This window comes from Talpa occidentalis, unplaced genomic scaffold (assembly GCF_014898055.3).
Source record: "Talpa occidentalis isolate TD23 unplaced genomic scaffold, MPIMG_talOcc4v2.1 talOcc4.11, whole genome shotgun sequence".
NCBI lineage: Eukaryota > Metazoa > Chordata > Mammalia > Eulipotyphla > Talpidae > Talpa > Talpa occidentalis.
In genome coordinates this window covers 26,301,488-26,318,903 of record NW_023601104.1, presented here as the reverse complement: position 1 = coordinate 26,318,903, position 17,416 = coordinate 26,301,488, and the positions used below count along the sequence as shown (strand labels likewise).

The 17,416-nt window shown below is 42.5% G+C and overlaps 1 protein-coding gene across 1 annotated transcript in view; it reads left to right on the top strand.

Annotated features, from left to right (window-relative positions):
• ANXA2 (annexin A2) overlaps positions 1–14,112 on the top strand; it is a 42,886-nt gene extending 28,774 nt beyond the window's left edge. The window contains exons 5-13 of the mRNA XM_037502610.2: positions 2,677–2,790; positions 5,805–5,895; positions 6,838–6,917; positions 8,194–8,253; positions 10,064–10,157; positions 10,711–10,806; positions 11,257–11,315; positions 12,623–12,745; positions 13,762–14,112. Coding sequence (XP_037358507.1) covers positions 2,677–2,790; positions 5,805–5,895; positions 6,838–6,917; positions 8,194–8,253; positions 10,064–10,157; positions 10,711–10,806; positions 11,257–11,315; positions 12,623–12,745; positions 13,762–13,821 — 777 coding nt within the window. The 3' untranslated portion in view covers positions 13,822–14,112. The remainder of the gene's footprint in view (positions 1–2,676; positions 2,791–5,804; positions 5,896–6,837; positions 6,918–8,193; positions 8,254–10,063; positions 10,158–10,710; positions 10,807–11,256; positions 11,316–12,622; positions 12,746–13,761) is intronic.
• The last annotated feature ends 3,304 nt before the right edge of the window (positions 14,113–17,416 follow it).

The window sequence follows — 17,416 nt, the reverse complement described above, 5'->3', positions numbered from 1 at the left end:
TTTATTTATTTATGCTTACAAGAACTGGGGTACAAGCCAGGGGTGCAGGGGATGAGAGGTTTCACCAGAGACAGAGCAGGGAACAGAACAGGCAGACTAACTGAAATACACTGCTGAGGGGAGCAGCAGGCAAGACAGGAGAGATCTGCTGTGCCAAGTGGGTAAGCTCCCTGGCCAGCCGGAGATCAAACTCGTGCTGCAGTGACTGTGGATAGCTTCACAGTGCTGTGCTTAACCCCTTGCGCCACCAGGGAGGCCCCTGAACATCTCACATTCAAGCTAATGCCAAATGCCAGGTTTCTCCAACTAGTTATGTATGTTGTATTTATCAAGCATCTTTGGAGTTTGTGTTTAGTGTAAAGTCCTCTGCTAGATGTTAGGCGAAGCAGGAAGTTGAACGCCCAAATGAAGTTCAGAATAGAAATGGAAGAAGTCAGTAAGTGTCCAGTTGCTATTTGAGGTTTGGGAAACTGGGTGGAAGGGAGTGTCCTGGGTAGACTCAGTTTGGAATGATGTGATCTCAAAGTTAGAAATCGGAAACTTGGTGCTATGGTTGGAAGGTGTTACTTTTAAATCCCCTACTAGGATTATGCTAAGCAAAATAAGTCAGAAGGAGAGAGACAAATACTGGATAATTTCACGCCTGTGGAATATAGAGAAACAAAGCAAGAGAACAGACAAAACCAAGTGTAGGGTCAGGAATGGCCACAGTGCAGGTTTTCTATGATCCAACAGACCGGGTAAAGGAGGAATCAGAGTCCTCAGTGGTTTTTGCAGGACTTTTATTGGGATTACCGGGTTCACGGCAGGCAGGGGTGCTGGGGGGCGGGGAGGCTGGCAGTCCTCCCAGCCCCCAGCAAGTCTTCACTCTATCTGGGCTCTCCAGCGTTCTCTGCTTCTCTCTCAGCTTCTGTTTGTTCTCGGCTTCTACTGGCGTTCTCATGATGCCGTCCTTAAAAGCCCAGTCTTAGCTCAGGTGAATCTCATCCACCTATGCCCACACCCTACTCCAGGTGCCCGCCATCAGGCATGCATTCAGGACCGCAAGGATCCATCATCTATCCTGATGGCGGGAAGGCAGAAAAGCCTGACATTTTTCCTTACCCTACACCGAGCCAAAACAAACCCTAGAAATCTGAGTATAGAATTGAGGCTACCAAAGAGGGATGATGGGCAGTGGGGAGCAAAGGCAGGGTTCCTATGGACTATGATGGAAGATCATGGTGCTTTGGTGGTGGGCATGGTGTGGTAACATACATCTGAAGAGCATGGTGTGGTAACATACATGCTATGTGTTATTGGACATTGGGAAGCAGGAGAAAGTAGGTGGTGAAAGAGTTTGGGCAGATAATTATAAGAGCCATCTCAATTCTCAGCAGCTGTGAATGATTTGAGAAGATTCTCTCTGAAATAGGTTACACATCAGCTTTTAGCTGCCTGCCGGGGCTAAACATTGTAGATGCCATGGCTACTAGAAAGCAAGACAGAAAGAAAAGGGGAGGGGAAAGGTGGAAAGGAAGAAGATAATAATCACAACAGAATTCAGTCATCACCAGTTCCCATGATTTGTAGGAAATTTTTTTTTTTTTATTTATTTTTTTTATAGAGGCATGTTTTATTTATTTATTTGTTTGTTCGTTTGTTTCGTTTATACATGCACTGGGTACAGTCAGAAGCGCGGGAGGGTGAGAGAATTCACCAGAACCAGAGCAGGTTGCAGAGCAGGCAGAAGGACCGAAGTACACTGCTGAGGGGAGCAGCGGGCCGCAGGAGAGGTCTGCGCGCCATGTGGGACCCTCCTCTGGTGGCCGGAGCAGCCGGGGATCGAACCAGCGCTGCAGAGGCTGCGGGCAGCTTCGCAACCCAGCGCTCAACCGCTGCGCCACCGGGGAGGCCCGATTTGTAGGAAATTTAATCCATGAGGAAGAATCTGTAAAAGCCACACTAAGTTGGGTTATCTGTCTATATCCTTGGGTGATGACTTTACCCTCTGACTTAAAATCTGTGTTAATGGTAACAGTGAAACCCTTAAGAAATATATGCAGCAGGGAAGTTAAGGGGGCAATTGGAGTGTCAGTTCATTATCATCTCTATCAATAGAGAGGACCGCAGTGTGATATAGATAACAGCTGTTCTGTTCTGTTGTCTTGCAAAGGGAAGCTTCATGAACCCACTTCTTGCCTCTAGTAACTCCTGGAGACTTTCAAGAGCTACCCTTGACCCAGCTGCATGAATACCTTTGAGCAGAGAGTATCAACAGGCCCCGAGGCTTCAGCTTCCTTGGAGTTACTTGAACCACCTCCTTCTCACCAGGGGCCTTGACCCCAGAAAGCACCCTGTCTTTCATGGACTATTGTCAGCTGCAAGTGTATTGTGCTCAAACTCCAAGCTTTCTGAGGAATTACATGCTTCTCTGGTTTCCTTTTAATGACTGGGGAGAAGGCCAAAGCAGTTTGGATTTTTAGGGAGCTTGTTAGAAGTCTCAGCTTTCTGTTTTTGACATCTGATTCTATTGAAGGGAATGCAGGTGATGATAGTTGACCACAATTCAAAGTGGTCAAACAATCCTAACCTGCTATAGAAACAGATCCCTCACCCTTTTGTTCTACTCACCAGTTTTAAGATGAATGTTAGATACCAACCACATTTCCCATGTTCTTGCCTGTCTTTCTGAAGGAACTTGCATCAGCACTGAAGTCAGCCTTGTCCGGCCACCTGGAGACGGTGATTTTGGGTCTATTGAAAACACCTGCTCAGTATGACGCCTCGGAGCTGAAAGCCTCCATGAAGGTAAACACATGTGAGAAGCAATCTCTGTCAAATTTGCCATTAATATTTGTGAATTACAGCTTTCTGAGTATAATTAGGTGATTTTCAGTTTTGTTGGATTCTCATTTGGAACCATTTTTTTTTTGAATGAACTGAAGCTATAAGTCTCAGAATTTGTACCAAAAATATTTCAATTACTTTTTTTATGACTGTAAAGAAATTTCATGATGCTGAGAAGTCAGTTACCAGCTGCTACTGCTTGGCACCTGGGCAATTCGAATACCATTTGGAAAAACTATTTCCTTGATTACACTTCCTCCTTAAAAAAGAGTTGTTGTGATATTAAGGCAAAAGTAAAACTCATAGCTTTTGTTAAGTGAAGCTGACAAGTTCTACCAATGCTCCATTGGGTATTTCTTCTTCTGACCTCCCCTTTATCAGAATATTGAAAATCAGAATATTGAAGTGCATATGAAGGGTGATTTCAGACGGTGAATGGAACCTGTATTTTGTTGAAAGTATAGCACATATGTTATCTTTTGTTTTTCTTTTGCAAAGCTATTTTGAACATGGAATTTAGAGAATAGTAAAAATTCCAGGTTGGAAACCACCATACCTAAGACATCAATTATTATATAAATGTAATAGGTGGACAAACATGTATTTTACAGCAGAGAACCCTTTTCAAAGTATGTGCTTGTCACACTTAGAATAATCTGATATTGCCCTCTGCTGATGGAACTGGGGAAAACCTCCAAAGTAGTGGGGAGATGCTATAGTTGGTATTTTTAATTCTGAGTGTTTTTTTTGTGATGCCACTGTTGCTGAATTATGAAGAGACCCAGCTCTAAGTCTTTCATCAGAGCTAATGTCACAGTTCAGTTGCTATCCCTTTTTCCAGAGAGTGAGGCAGCTTCATGCACCGGACCTTTCAGGGCCCAGAACTTGATAGGGCTGCTAAAGGATTTGTTGTGGAATCTCTTTTCTTCCTTCAGTTCTACACTTTAGCCCAAGCTTTGGTTCATGTATTTAAGTGAGCCTCCTCAGTTTCCTAAGTAGGCTATATTTTAGGGATGGTATAATTAAAAAATGATAAACTGTCAACAAATCTTAATGATTCTGCTCAATAAAAAGAATGGTCCTGAAAACTGAGTCTTGGGACCTCTGGAACTGTGGATGAAATAGGCCCTTCTAGGTGTCTTCTGCCTATCATTAGTTCAGATCACTTTATCCTATGTTCATCAAGAATTCACTTAGTTGTGTTCCTGTGGTTTTACTGTTACTGTTACTAATATCTGTTACTAGGTATTAGTGACTTAAATTGGACCTATTTGAACAATCACTCACTTGTTGTATTTTATGCAATTGGGTCTAATGAAAGAAGCTTTGACTGCTAAATCTTTGACCTAGTGCCAGCTCTTCCATTAGCTCTCACAGTAGAACGCCCTTCTGAAATCCATAAAACTGAAGTAACATCAACTGAACTATGCTTTAAAAAAATGTGTTGACTCCTGACAGTACCAGTAGCAGTATCTGCCATATGTTACTGCAGAAATTACCCTTGTGATAGAAATTGTGACCAATCTGTGGAAAGCTTAGGCCTAGTTTTAGAAATTGCCAAGGTTATCTTTGAATGTAGAGATAAAAACACTATTAGAATTCCTTATATCAGCCCTGAGATACCAATTGAAGGAAGAAAAAAAAATCTTATATTGCTATTTTTGTTTTACCTTTCAACAATGTCAGGATATATCATTTCTTCTAATGCATGAATTGCTTTTAGACTATATTTTTATCATCCTTGAGAGAGAAACATTGACCCCCTAAAATATTTAAAGGCCTTGATAGTCATTCTATAACCTTTGTGTAGAATGCTGTATGGACTTTTGGGTAAGAAAGGAAGAAATTTTGACTTTGTCAGAACCTCTACAGATCATGATTAAAATCTGTGAGGAGGAGACATTGGCTCATAGATTAGATTAAGAATGAAATTCAAAATTAACCATTAACCTGAGGCTTAACTAATATTACACAAACCACTTTTTCAGAGACATATAATCTCTATTAAGTTTAATTAATAGGTTACATACTTTTCATGTGGAAAAGTACGTTTCTTATTGTATTAACACCTAGTAATTCATTTACATTTTAAACAGTTGTAATTCTACTTAGTTCAAAGTAATACTTCCATATTCGGGAAGGCAAGTATTAGAAGATGATTATTAAATCTTGACTTTGATCATGAAGCTAGCTTTGAAATATATGTTTCATTGAGTCCTTTCAAGCTCTCTGGCACACTCAAAAGTGTATATATTAAATTTGAATACATCGCCATCAAATTCTTATTCCTTAATAAAGTGTTGGTGTCTGGGTTTATTTGACAGTTCATTATATCCTCTTGCTTCCCTAAAATGCCTGGAGAATGCATAGTAATCAAACAAAAATGGAAGTACAAGAATGAAATTTTTAACATTAACCCAATTTTACATTTCAAAGATCTGAAGCTAAAAATTTTATCTTAGCTACACCTTTCCCTGGTTAAAAAAAAAGTCTCATTTCAAACTAATAATGCTGGTAGCAGGCAGTAACATAAAATTTCTGTATTCCTTTATTTTAAATTACTGACTAGAACTGTTTAATGAAGAAAATTTATTTTCCATCTATTAAAATAATGGTTGATTTTTATAGAAATTGAAAAATAACCAAAATTAAGAAGAAGAAAAAAAGTTAATACATTTTATAAGACCATCACCAAAAGGAAACATTTTGGTGCATTGCTGTCTCTTCCATATATATAATTGAGCTCAGGTGTGTCACTTATGCCATGGTATATTGTTGAAAGGCATGTGTTAAAGGAATGGAAAATAACATTACTTTGTGCTGAGGAATGTAATACAGACCCCTCAGTAGGAATGTAGAAAGGAGCATGCTAGTGGCTCTTACCCATGCTTGCAATTTACCTGCTTGAGGTTAGGGAAGAGGGCTAAGGACCAAGATGACTTTCCCTGCTGATGTCTGTGCTGCTTGGCTTTTAGGGCCTGGGAACTGATGAGGAGTCCCTCATTGAGATCATTTGCTCGAGGACAAACCAGGAGCTACAGGAAATTAACAGAGTCTACAAGGAAAGTGAGTAGCCCTATTCTGTGATGCATCTCCTCAGACCAGTTTCTGTGATCTCATCATGGCTACCTGGGTTAGTGCTTGGGGTCAGATGCCTGGATTACCTATGCAGAAATGTCTGCTATCTGGACTGCAGGGTTGGACCAGGGGCTGCTGTGGTCCAAATTCCTTTCCTCCACCTCCTGTGGCTGAGTTTTGATTATTAGCATCAATTAGAACTTTTACAAAAGGATAGACAAGAAGAAAAGAAAAGAAAGATCTGATGGGTAAGAGTAGAATGTATTATATGTGGATTTCATTTATTGGGTGGCTCTGCTTAAGAGGTTTGCACTCGACAATGTATGATTGTGGCAAAGGACACATGGACATATATCTAACGGGAGGAATAGGAGACTGTGGGAAGGATAAAGAAGGCAGCTTATATGTGTATGTGTTATATTTCAATATAGATGCTATTTTGAATAATAAAATATAAATTTATTCTAAAGTATTATTGAATTCTTACTAGTTTTTGCCTCTATGCATTTTGTTATTCAGTGGATAATGAAGTATACTAGGGGTGGGTGGGTGGGTGTGTGTGGGTGTGTGGGTGTGGGTGTGGGTGTGTGTGTCTGTCTGTAGTCCTCCACATTTTTTGGTGTTCAAAATGAGTTTTCCTTGTCAAGAAAGTTGGAAGCCAGTATTTTAGTGACAAAAGGTAACTTATCAAAGATGAGCTTGAGGAGCGCTGATTTTATCGAGCCCCATCTGTCCCTTGTCACTGATAATGGCACTGGCTTTGGTTTTATGAAGTAAAATCATTCTAGAGAATTCACCCTCTCCTGGGCAGATATATTCATACTGCCACTGTTCTTTCTGCTTTCAGAGATGTAGTGGGGCAGGGGGTGTTTGGGATGTGTGATGGACTGCACAGGCAGGAAGGTAAAACCAGGTGTGTTGTTTTCCAAGTGTACAAGACAGATCTGGAGAAGGACATTATTTCTGACACTTCTGGTGACTTCCGCAAGCTGATGGTTGCCCTGGCAAAGGTTGGTTTCTGGTTTATATCTTTGTCCTTGTCCCTCCCAACGCAAGTCACATATCTCATTTAAACTTGGGAATTAACTCAGTCTCCTCTGCCTACATCAGAAATTTCAGCTGCATTTCCAACAGTGGGTCTGCACTATCACTGCGAGCTGTCATTTTTTCTATAATAGGATTTCTTATCCTGAGAAACTGCATGGTCAAATGGACTTTGGGGCCCAGAGGAGGAATAGGTGGCTGTGAAGTCCTGGTATGGGTTTATGTGCCAGCCCTGGTCACATGACCCAGAAAGGTCATTTTGCCTCTATCCATGGTCACATAGGACCCAGTGGGATGTGGTGCTCTTGTTTCTTTCACCTGCTTACACTTCTTAGGATTTGCCACATAGTCCTATTCCTTGAGAAGAGGGTCTTTGTTTGTTTGCTAATGTTAACACGTCAATGTGGATGAAAAGAATTTTCCTTCTGAGTGTGAATTCTGACCAGTGTGCAGTTTAGTGCCAATGGCAGGGGAAGGGAGACAAATAATTTTCTCTGGGAATCCTGATGAAGTGTTTGATTAATGTGCTCTCTGCTCATGTTTTTCTACTACTGCAACAAGACTGTACCACTCCTCAGCTCTCCTGTCTCCCACCTGCTCTGTGCAGCACCACCACTTATGATTTTGAGATCCATTTTACTCCCCTGATCAAAACCCTTTTCTTCTGCATCAATTCCAGACTTTCAATTGACTTTAAAAGTCATCTGTGCTCTGGCCCTTGCTAACCTAATCTTCCTCCCGAGTAGTTCATTCTGCTTACCCTCTGCTCCAGCTGGGCAGCTCCTCACTCCCCACCAGCCTGCTGACCTCCATCTTTGTGGTCATCCTGTGTGCAGTGCACCCTCCTTGCCCCATTCTAGTCTCTGCCTCCTCATCCTTTAAGCTGTACTTCAGCCATAAGCTGCTGTTCATACACTGCTGACTGTACTCGCTGGCAGATTTCTCCTTTACTTGCATTTCAAGGCTTCTCAGAGCCATCGATTACTTATTTTATCATTTGTTCCATGCAGTTTCTCCATCTGGATTGTAAGCTCTCTGAGGGAAGAAACTAAGTATCATTAACTTTTTTGGGAGGGTGGAATTTTATTAAAGGCTTCGCTTCAAAGTGAAGAAAAATTTTAAGTAGGTATTTATCAGTAAATTAAATAATGACATATGAGTGGGAGGGAAAATAACAGTTTTCACTTCTAAAGTTTACAAAAAAATATATTTGATGTTCTTAACTTCTGTTTTTTCCTGTAGGGTAGAAGGGCAGAGGAAGGCTCTGTCATTGATTATGAACTGATTGACCAAGATGCCCGGGTAAGTGCTAAGCTTTTTGGTTTGAGTTTCTATATTTTGGCAAGTCTCTGGATACATAGTCTATATAACAATAACCTATCATTTGTGACAAATTACCTCTAAACTTAAGACTTACACTTAAGACATTTACTCTGTTGCTGTGGGTCAGCAATTAGGAGTGGCTCAGGGCCTTTTGTGAGATTACAGACAAGTTGTTGGCCAGAGCTGAAGTCAGAGGGCCCAGAGATGTCTAGTGGGTCTACTTCCAAGATGGCCTACCAGATGCCTGTTGGCAGGAGGCCCTCATGTCTCCCCACATGGGGTTCTCTGCAGAGATGTTTATGTGTCCTCCCCACATGGCAGTGGGGAGTGTCCAGAGGGAGTGATCCAGGAAAGAAAGCATGCAGGAAACCAGGAGCTTTTATGGCATCATCTCGGGATTCACATGCTGTCCCTTCTGACATACTCATCCGTTAGATATGAATCGCTATGTATAGCCTACTGGCAGAGCAAATAGGCTCCACTTTAGGAAGCGAGTAGTTTAAAAAAAATGGGGGTTTCGTTTTTTCTTTCTGGGAGCAATGGTTTTTTAGAAGGAATTCCCCTATATTGCTGGTATCCATTACAGGATCAATACCTAACTCACATACTCAGGTTTTGCTTTTATGAAAGTACCTGCTTCTGCAGGGTATGATACAGCCATGAACACTGGTGTGCATTTGCTGCTAAAGAATAACCTGGGGAAGAAGAAGAAGATGGTGGAGGCACAGCCAGGGACAAGAACTCTTATTGCCCTCTGTAGTCGGGGAGAAGGGTAGGCAGCAAGGGTGGTATATTCTGGACGAATAGAGCTTTTGTGAGTTCTAGCCTACAACCACTGAGAACTATTTGTTAAGCTGATTCAGATTATTATAAACAGTATGGTTTTTCCAGAGGGTCAACATTTGCCTCAAACATTTCATAAGAGCTACAGAATAAAATTAAATTCATTTTAGTTTTAAAAATTCAATATATGTCACAGAGCACTTTTAGTAGGTCAAGAAATAATAGATATTAGATTTTGCAACTCCCATATGGTGGGTGGTCACTGAATGAGTACCTGTCCTTGCATAAGCCTTCTACCTTCCACCCTCCCTCCCTGCCATTTTTAGCATCACTTGTAGCCATTTCATTTTCCAGAAATTGAAAGTAAGGTTGACCTGGCTCCTTCGCCAGCCCTGTCATTCCCTTTGTCTCTATGAAGCTTGAGAGTGGGCACCTGAGCCCTGGCTCCTTCAGTAGTTGACCACTAGCTTATTTTTTATTTATTTATTTGTTTATTTATAAAGATTTATTTTATTTATGCATATGAGAACTGGGGTACAGGCCAGAGGTGCGGGGTCGGGGTGGTGGGGGTGAGAGGATTCACCAGAGATAGAGTAGGGACCAGAACAGGCAGACTGACTGAAATACACTGCTGAGGGGAGCAGCGGGTGAGACAGGAGAGGTCTGTTGTGCCATGTGGGTAGCTCCCTGGCCAGCTGGGAATCTAACTTGTGCTGCAGAGGCTGCGCATTACTTCACAGTGCTATGCTTAACCCCTTGTGCCACTAGGGAGGCCCACTGCCTTACTTTTTTAAAAGGAGAGGTAGGTTGGATGTTCTAGTGACTGTTTAGGTGTCCTTCTTTGTCTGAGATGAAAACTTTTGACCTAAATAATTCATTTTTACAGTCATTCTTTCTCATTTTGAGTATATAGGTTTTTGGATTTTCCTGCATGACCTTTTTTATGACCTTGCTCTAGATTGCTCTAGATTGTATGACTAACTTTCCTGGTTGATTGCACTTGTAGGATCTCTATGATGCTGGAGTGAAGAGGAAAGGAACCGATGTCCCCAAGTGGATCAGCATCATGACCGAGCGGAGTGTGAGTCACCTCCAGAAAGGTGGGTGCTTGGCTCAGAGGTCTTAGGTCTTAGAGCCTGGGTTGAAATGAATGGTTCTGTCAGGCAGGCCAAGTGGGTATCTATGTAGGAGGTAGGGTCAGTTGGGAAAAAGTTCACTTTCCACATTACACTCCCAAGCCTCACCACATCCATACACCCTTCTCTCCCATTTTGGATCTTTCTCCTAAGTATTTTCCCTGTTTGGTTCCCTGCTCCTTCTTGTCTGAGGATCTTTTTATGTTGCCATATTGGTTAAGTAATGAACTTGGCTGAGTGCTTCATACTATTTCTCATAGCTTCCAGATAGAATGGGTTTCACAGGGAAATGGAGGTCATCAGACTATGTGACCTGAGCAATGACACCAGCCAGGTGCATGGCAAACTGGAGTAATGTCAGTTCTGGTCCTTCATGGCATCTCTTCACCCCTAAAAATGCTGTGAGCATCCTCGTTTTGATTTTTGTTTTTTAAATCATGGTGTGTAACAACTCTGGGTAATCATAGACATCTTTGACTAGTGGCTCTGTTATAATGATATTGTTGCCTTTCCTCAGTATTTGATAAGTACAAGAGCTATAGCCCTTATGATATGGAGGAGAGCATCAGGAAGGAGGTCAAAGGAGACTTGGAAAATGCTTTCCTGAACCTGGGTAAGCAAGCATGCACCCCCATCCTTAGTGGGAATCAGATTTCAGAGAACTGTACTGAAGCAGAGTAATATGTGTCCATTCTATTACTTCAAGTGTGTTTGGGAGGTGTAGCTTCTTCTGTATGTGATTTGGGTGGTTTATAATCTGTATACATTTAAGAGATAAAACCAAAGAAGGGCTTAAATTGGTAGAATAGAGAGGTGCCTGGGAGGAGTAAGATAACAAAGGAAGAAAAGGGAAATCGATGCTACTTCCATTTCTTTAGCCCTCAGAATACCCTGGTTTAAACACTGTGGAGCTCTGTCTCAGAGGGTCCATGGTTTTCTTTTAGTCTTCCCCATTTTACAGGCCATTTTTGTCATCTGCTTTGGACACAGGGCAGGGCCTTGCCTTTCACTGGTGGAGGAGAAAGGAGAAGATGAACCACTGACCCCTTTTTTTTCTTCACAGTCCAGTGTATTAAGAACAAGCCCCAGTATTTTGCTAGCCGACTGTATGATGCCTTGAAGGTAAGGAGGATTGACTGAGAGATCTGTTTCCACATTAGACCCTATTTTTTTTGCACTTCAAACTATGTCTGCCTGACTAGAGGGTAAAGGAAGGTCCCACTATCTAAATGCAGGGGCCCCAGTCAGCTGTGGTGTCTGACAGATGAGAAAACCACAAATCTCTCCTCTATCTCTCCCAACTATTCGAGCATGAGGTGGTGTAGGTAGAAAATAAAGTGCCAGCCTGGGAGAGAATGCCAGATGGTAATCGTGTGTGATTGCTGCTCCAACTTCTCAGTGAGTCCTTCCTTGTAGCCCAGAGTAAAAATAAGCCAGGAAGAGAAAGATTATTAAGCAGCCACTATGCAGCAGACATTGTGTTACTTGCTTTCCTGTAAATCATTATCCAAAAACCTGTCAGGCTTGTGTTGTTGTTTCCTTTATACACAAGGAGACTGGAGCTTAGAAAGCTTCAGCTTGCTTAAGGTTACACAACTAGATTTGAACCTGGAACGATTGACTACACAGCCGGCTCTGCGACTCACCTTGAAATGGACCATCTCTTCTCACAATCTCATCCCATTTTCTACACCTCACATGTGCTTTGTGCTTTTCGGTTTCTTGTATCACCCCCTTGTGCACACTGCCTCTCTCATCTCGCCACAGATTCTATGACTATTCCTTGGCCAGAGGCCAAGAGGCTACTGCAAGTGAATTCGGTGTCCTTGTCAAAATTGCCCAGGCCATGATGAAAATGGCCCAGGCATGTGCTCTGAGAGCTGGGAGGGTTTTGTTACATGGGTAACCTTGCATACTTCTTGAACTGAGCCTGCTGTAGTCGGTGCTCAGTACACATTTATTGAATGCACAGAGTGGGGGCTTGTGCTAATTTCTTCCTAATGTGCTTGGAATTTCCCAAGATGATAATTTTTCTTAAAGGGGTGGTATCACTGTTACCTTAGCAGTCTCTTAAAGGATACCCTCAGGAACCCAGATCAGTTACATGTGCAAGAAAACTTATCAGATTCTTTTTTAAAAAAGATTTATTTTTATTTATTTAAGCATACAAGAACTGGGGTCTAGGCCAGAAGTGTGGCAGGTGAGAGGATTCACCAGAAACACAGTGGGGAGCAGAACAGGCAGCTCTACTGAAATACTCTGCTGAGGGGAGCAGCAGGTGAGACAGGAGAGGTCTGCTGCTCCATGTGGTTTAGCTCCCTGGCTGGGGATTGAACTTGTGCCACCGGGGAGGCCTCCCCGACTGATTCTTTTTTTAATGATTCATGTTGTCAATGAATCGTAACTTGGAACATCCACTTGACTTTCAGGGCAAGGCAGCTCGTGATAAGGTCCTGATTAGAATCATGGTCTCCCGCAGTGAAGTGGACATGTTGAAAATCAGGTCTGAATTCAAGAAAAATTACGGCAAGTCTCTGTACTCCTACATCCAGGTATGTGCCCCAGGGCAATGTTGGCTCTGCTTCACCATCCAGAGGCAGGTGGCCTGTAGAATGCTGACAGGGTGGTGATTATCTGTCCTTCATTCACTGGGAAAGAGATCTAGTTATCAGACATCAAGAATTTATTTTGAAAGCGCCCTTTTCGATGTGTCCTGGACGCAAAAGAATCAGGCAAATATTTTCTGTACCTCGCATCTGCTATTCTACAGTGATAATTGGTATTCATGATGATGATCCTGTAAGACTTACTGACATTCTGAAGACACTTATCAGTTAAATTTTACATCTTATTTTAGTTCCATTTCTTGAGAAATCCTCTGTGATTGGTCTGACAACATTTAGTTCCTCAGAACTCCCGTCTTTTCTGGCCACTTGGTCTCTCTCTGTCCCATATATGAGGAATGATTGCCTTCACAGTTACCACTGTGTGTTGTTCTGATGGGCATGCAGCTCCTCTTTGTAAAAGATGCTGGCATTTCCAAAGGCACATCAGTGCTCACCAGGGGTGAATTTAGAGGTGGGTTTAGTATACCAAGTTTATTGGGATATATGTTTAAAATCTAGGGACCAGTTAGACTCAGTCATTGTTTTCTCACCTCACCTGCTTCTCTCACATGACCTTAAGAATCCATGAAAAAAGCACAAGGAGACAGGAAAGAACCCATCCTCTTTGGGGGGATGAAGGCCTGGGAGAAAAGTGGTGGTTTTTGGACCTCACTGCCTTCAGAGCAGTAGGTGGGGCTCCTGGGCTCTAGTCACTTAGTATGTCAATTCCCCTGTGCTCTGCCTGCCCTGGTGAAACAATGACTGGAATGTCTAGGCCACACTCCCTGAGGGTTTCACCCAAGAGAGCTTGGATGTGGCCCTCCAGGCTTCTGTGTCTGGACAGGTCTTCTCTTTGTGAACTTTGGGGAGGCTGGGTTGCATTGGACCTGCTTGTACGTTATTGTGGAGTTTGGGTCTTTTTCCTGATAGTGAATTTCTTTTTTCTCCTTGGCCATTTGTAGCAAGACACCAAGGGCGACTACCAGAAGGCGCTGCTGTACCTGTGCGGTGGGGATGATTGAAGCCAAGGCAGCTCGAGCCTCCAGGAGTGGTGTTCTAGGCTTCCAGCTAACAGAGCTAGAAAAATCAGCTTATGCTAACAGCCCCTGTGCCTCTCCCCGTGAAGATCATCTTAGCATTGCCCCCCTCCTTATTTTAGTAGCCGAAGATTGCCTGCCTTTTCTTGTCTAGTCTCTCCTTTTAGACAATGAAATGACCATTCCAAGGAGCTGGAAGAGGAAACTATGATGTGAAACACTTTGCATCTTGTGTACTGTGTCATAAACAGATAAATAAATGGAGTTTTTACTTTAGACAGCAACACTTTGTTGAGCTGCCTTTCAATTTAATTGTTTAAAAATCAAACACATTTAAAGGTTGTGTTCAGTTGGTAAGGCTGTCCCCTGGAGAAAGAATGCTCTAGAACTGTGCTGTATGGTAGTCAGAAATGGTGATTTACATTGGAGTTAATTTAAATGAAATGAAATTTCAAATTCTGCTCCTCAGATGTGCTGTTCACGTTTCACATGCTCTATGTCCACTGGGGCTAGCAGCAGCATATCCGACTGCTCAGGTAGGGAACATTTCATTGTAATAGAGAGTTCTGCTGTATGCCCAGGGTGGTGCTGTATGCCCAGGGGATGAGGAACCTGTGGGAGGAAAATCCCAGAGTGGCCCCTCATCTGCTCATTTTCCTACAGATAAATTAGGTGAAAATAAGCATCTGTGGTGGCTTCAAAATGGGAATGGGATAAGGGGGAGGGGACTCTTTTAACAAATGTTTCTAATGATTTACAGAAATTTATAACATCTTGCCTAAATCTCTAGGACTCACCTGTCTGAATCAGCTGACAGCTTTCTTTTAGAGGAAGCCTCATAAAAGGAAGTGTATCCTTCATACATTTTAGAATTGATGCCCTAAATTCCAAAATATACTTTTCCGTGTGCTTGGGGCAAAGTTCAAGGAACTGTGTCAGAAACAGGACATTTCTATTTAACCTTACACAATAGTGTTGAACTCAGAATTGATTAAGGGGAGACTGTCAGGAGCAGTGTTTCAGGAAGTATTTAGACTTTATTACCATGGGTTTCTGGGGGCAAGTGAAAGGTGTTAGAAGGTGAAGGCAAGTCTGTGCAGTGCTGTGAGCAGGCTTCTGCTCCCACAGTGTCCAGGGCAGCCTGACTGCTCATCTGGCTGTTTGGGTTCCTCCAGCAGGCATGAGGGAAGTCCAAAGAGCAGATTGGAAAAGAGAGGCTCCTGGAAAACCATTCCAAAGGCTGCCAGCTGTCTCTTCCCTGTATAGAACAATGGTTGTCTAGCGTTTTCCAAAACTAACAAAGGGCATTTGCAATTTGGTCTCATATTCTTTTGGATTCTAGCCTGTCCTCAGTCAAGCTGTCCAAACTGTTTCTTGAAGTAAAGAGAACCATCTGGAGATTTGAATATTCTCCCAGTTTTACTTTGCAAAGAGAAGGAAAAGGGCACAAGGCAGGTTTTAATATTTTGTAAACTCATAAGAACTTTGATTTTTTATTTTTTGAGGGATTTAAAGGCAATGTAGTGCCTCTAATACAGTTCAATGCTGTATTTATGGAAATTTACCAACCAAAGAGTGAACAAGCAGGCGTATTATTTTTTCTCTGCCTTGTGTGGTGGGGTTGGGCAGAAATGTTACACCACACAACTCCAGACATCACCCTTCACTGTAGCCTAAGTGAATGGTATTGCCTCTGGAGTTGTGCAGTGCATCACCTGAGTAGCAATACATGCTGACCTTATATAGTGAGCCTAGGTGTGTGTGACGGCCTATTAGACCTTTGTCACAGAGTTGGATTTCAGATTAAGAAGACAAATCTTCTGTGGAAACAGATGGGTAAGCCCCACCAGGCCTCATCTTTTCCATGGACTCTTGAACTTTGCACCCCTTTACTAGGCTCATGGTTGGGCATGTGAATCTTCCTAGTATGTGAAGTTGCTATGGTGTAAATTATTAGTAAAGATAGCTAAAGCAGGGAAAACCAGGCTCACAAAGTGGCTACATTTAGCAAGAAAAATGATTTGAGGACAGAAATCTTTTAAATCAATTTTCAGTCTTTAAATGACTCCAATCTTCAGGCTTCTCCTCACGTTTTGACAAACGGCTTTGGCTGCTTTTCCACATCAGTTTATTTGACCTCCTTTTTCCATCAACTACCAAAATGAAAACTCTGCTGTGTGTGAGAGAGAGGGAGCAATTTTAAACATCCCTTAGCAATGAGGCAGAACATGCTACAGCCATCAAGTTCTAGTTGTTCATTCTATTTATTGAAAAAAGCCTGTAGCCTGATTTCTTTTATGCGAGTACATTTGAGCAAGCAAAGTTTATAGAGATGACTTATCTCATTACATTAGAAGAGTGATTTGCTATCTCAGCATCTATAAGCAATTTTAACAGACATTTCTGGATGAAGAAAAGCTTTTGTAAATATATGCGAAAGACACGATTTCATCAAGCATTAAATTGGAGGTGCCCTGGAAAAATATTACATTTGTGCATTCAATTAGCTTGATTGTGGCTGAATTTTGTCCACGGAAGGCAGCATCTCTGCAGAAAAACAGAAGCATTCCCTATGTCAGCAGGTTTCCTAAAACAGAAAAGCACACTTTCCCCCTTTGCAAGTCCTCTTTTGCATTTGTGCTGTTCCCAGAGATGCGTCCCTAATCAGGCTGTTCACTCTTGCTCTCCACAGTAGAGGGTAAGGGGAAAGTGAACCAGAAGCCACTTTATTTAGGCTTTATAGAAATTCAAACCCCAAATTTCCAATTTTAATACTCCATATGTAGTCTAAAATCTAGGTAAGCTCTGGGCAAAATTGGAACTGATCAAAGATAGTTCTCCAAACTTCTCTTCCTGGTCTCGGCAGACCCTCTCACTTCTTTCAGGATCTGTGGGATGTTGTTTAAATCTTACTGTGGCTCTCTCTGGGATGAAAGCTTTGTTCTCTTAAAAGAGTAAGAGGAGTCAGGAGATGCAGAATGGTTGGGGTACCAGAGGACTTTCTTGGATGCTAAATCACAGTGAATACATGAGGCAGGTACTTAGGATCATCAACAGTCCCCCCTCCCCCACTCATTGATCTGTAGTTGAACCACCATTTTTCTACTGAAAGAAACAAACCAGAAAAGACATTATGCCCAAGGAACCTGGCTGTGAGGTGGCTGTTTTTTTTAAATAGTAGATGAAGACAAGTTGAATCTTCCCAACTATGAAGTTGAGTTGAGCAAGTAATATTGAGCCGCTGTCATATATTCATTCATTGCCTTATTTTTTTTAAAGATTTATTTATTTATACAAGCACTTGGTATAGTCAGAAGCGCGGGGGCGGGGGGGGGGTTATGTGAGAGAATTCACCAGAGCCAGAGCGTGGAGCAGAACAGGCAGGACGGAAATACACTGCTGAGGGGAGCAGCGGGCGGCAGGAGAGGTCTGCGCGCCATGTGGGACCCTCGCCCAGCAGCTGGGTATCGAACCGGCGCTGCAAAGGCTGCGGGCAGCTTCGCAACCCACCTGGGGTACAGGTCAGAGGTGCAGGAGGGTGAGAGGATTCACCAGAGCCAGAGCGGGGAGCAGAACAGGC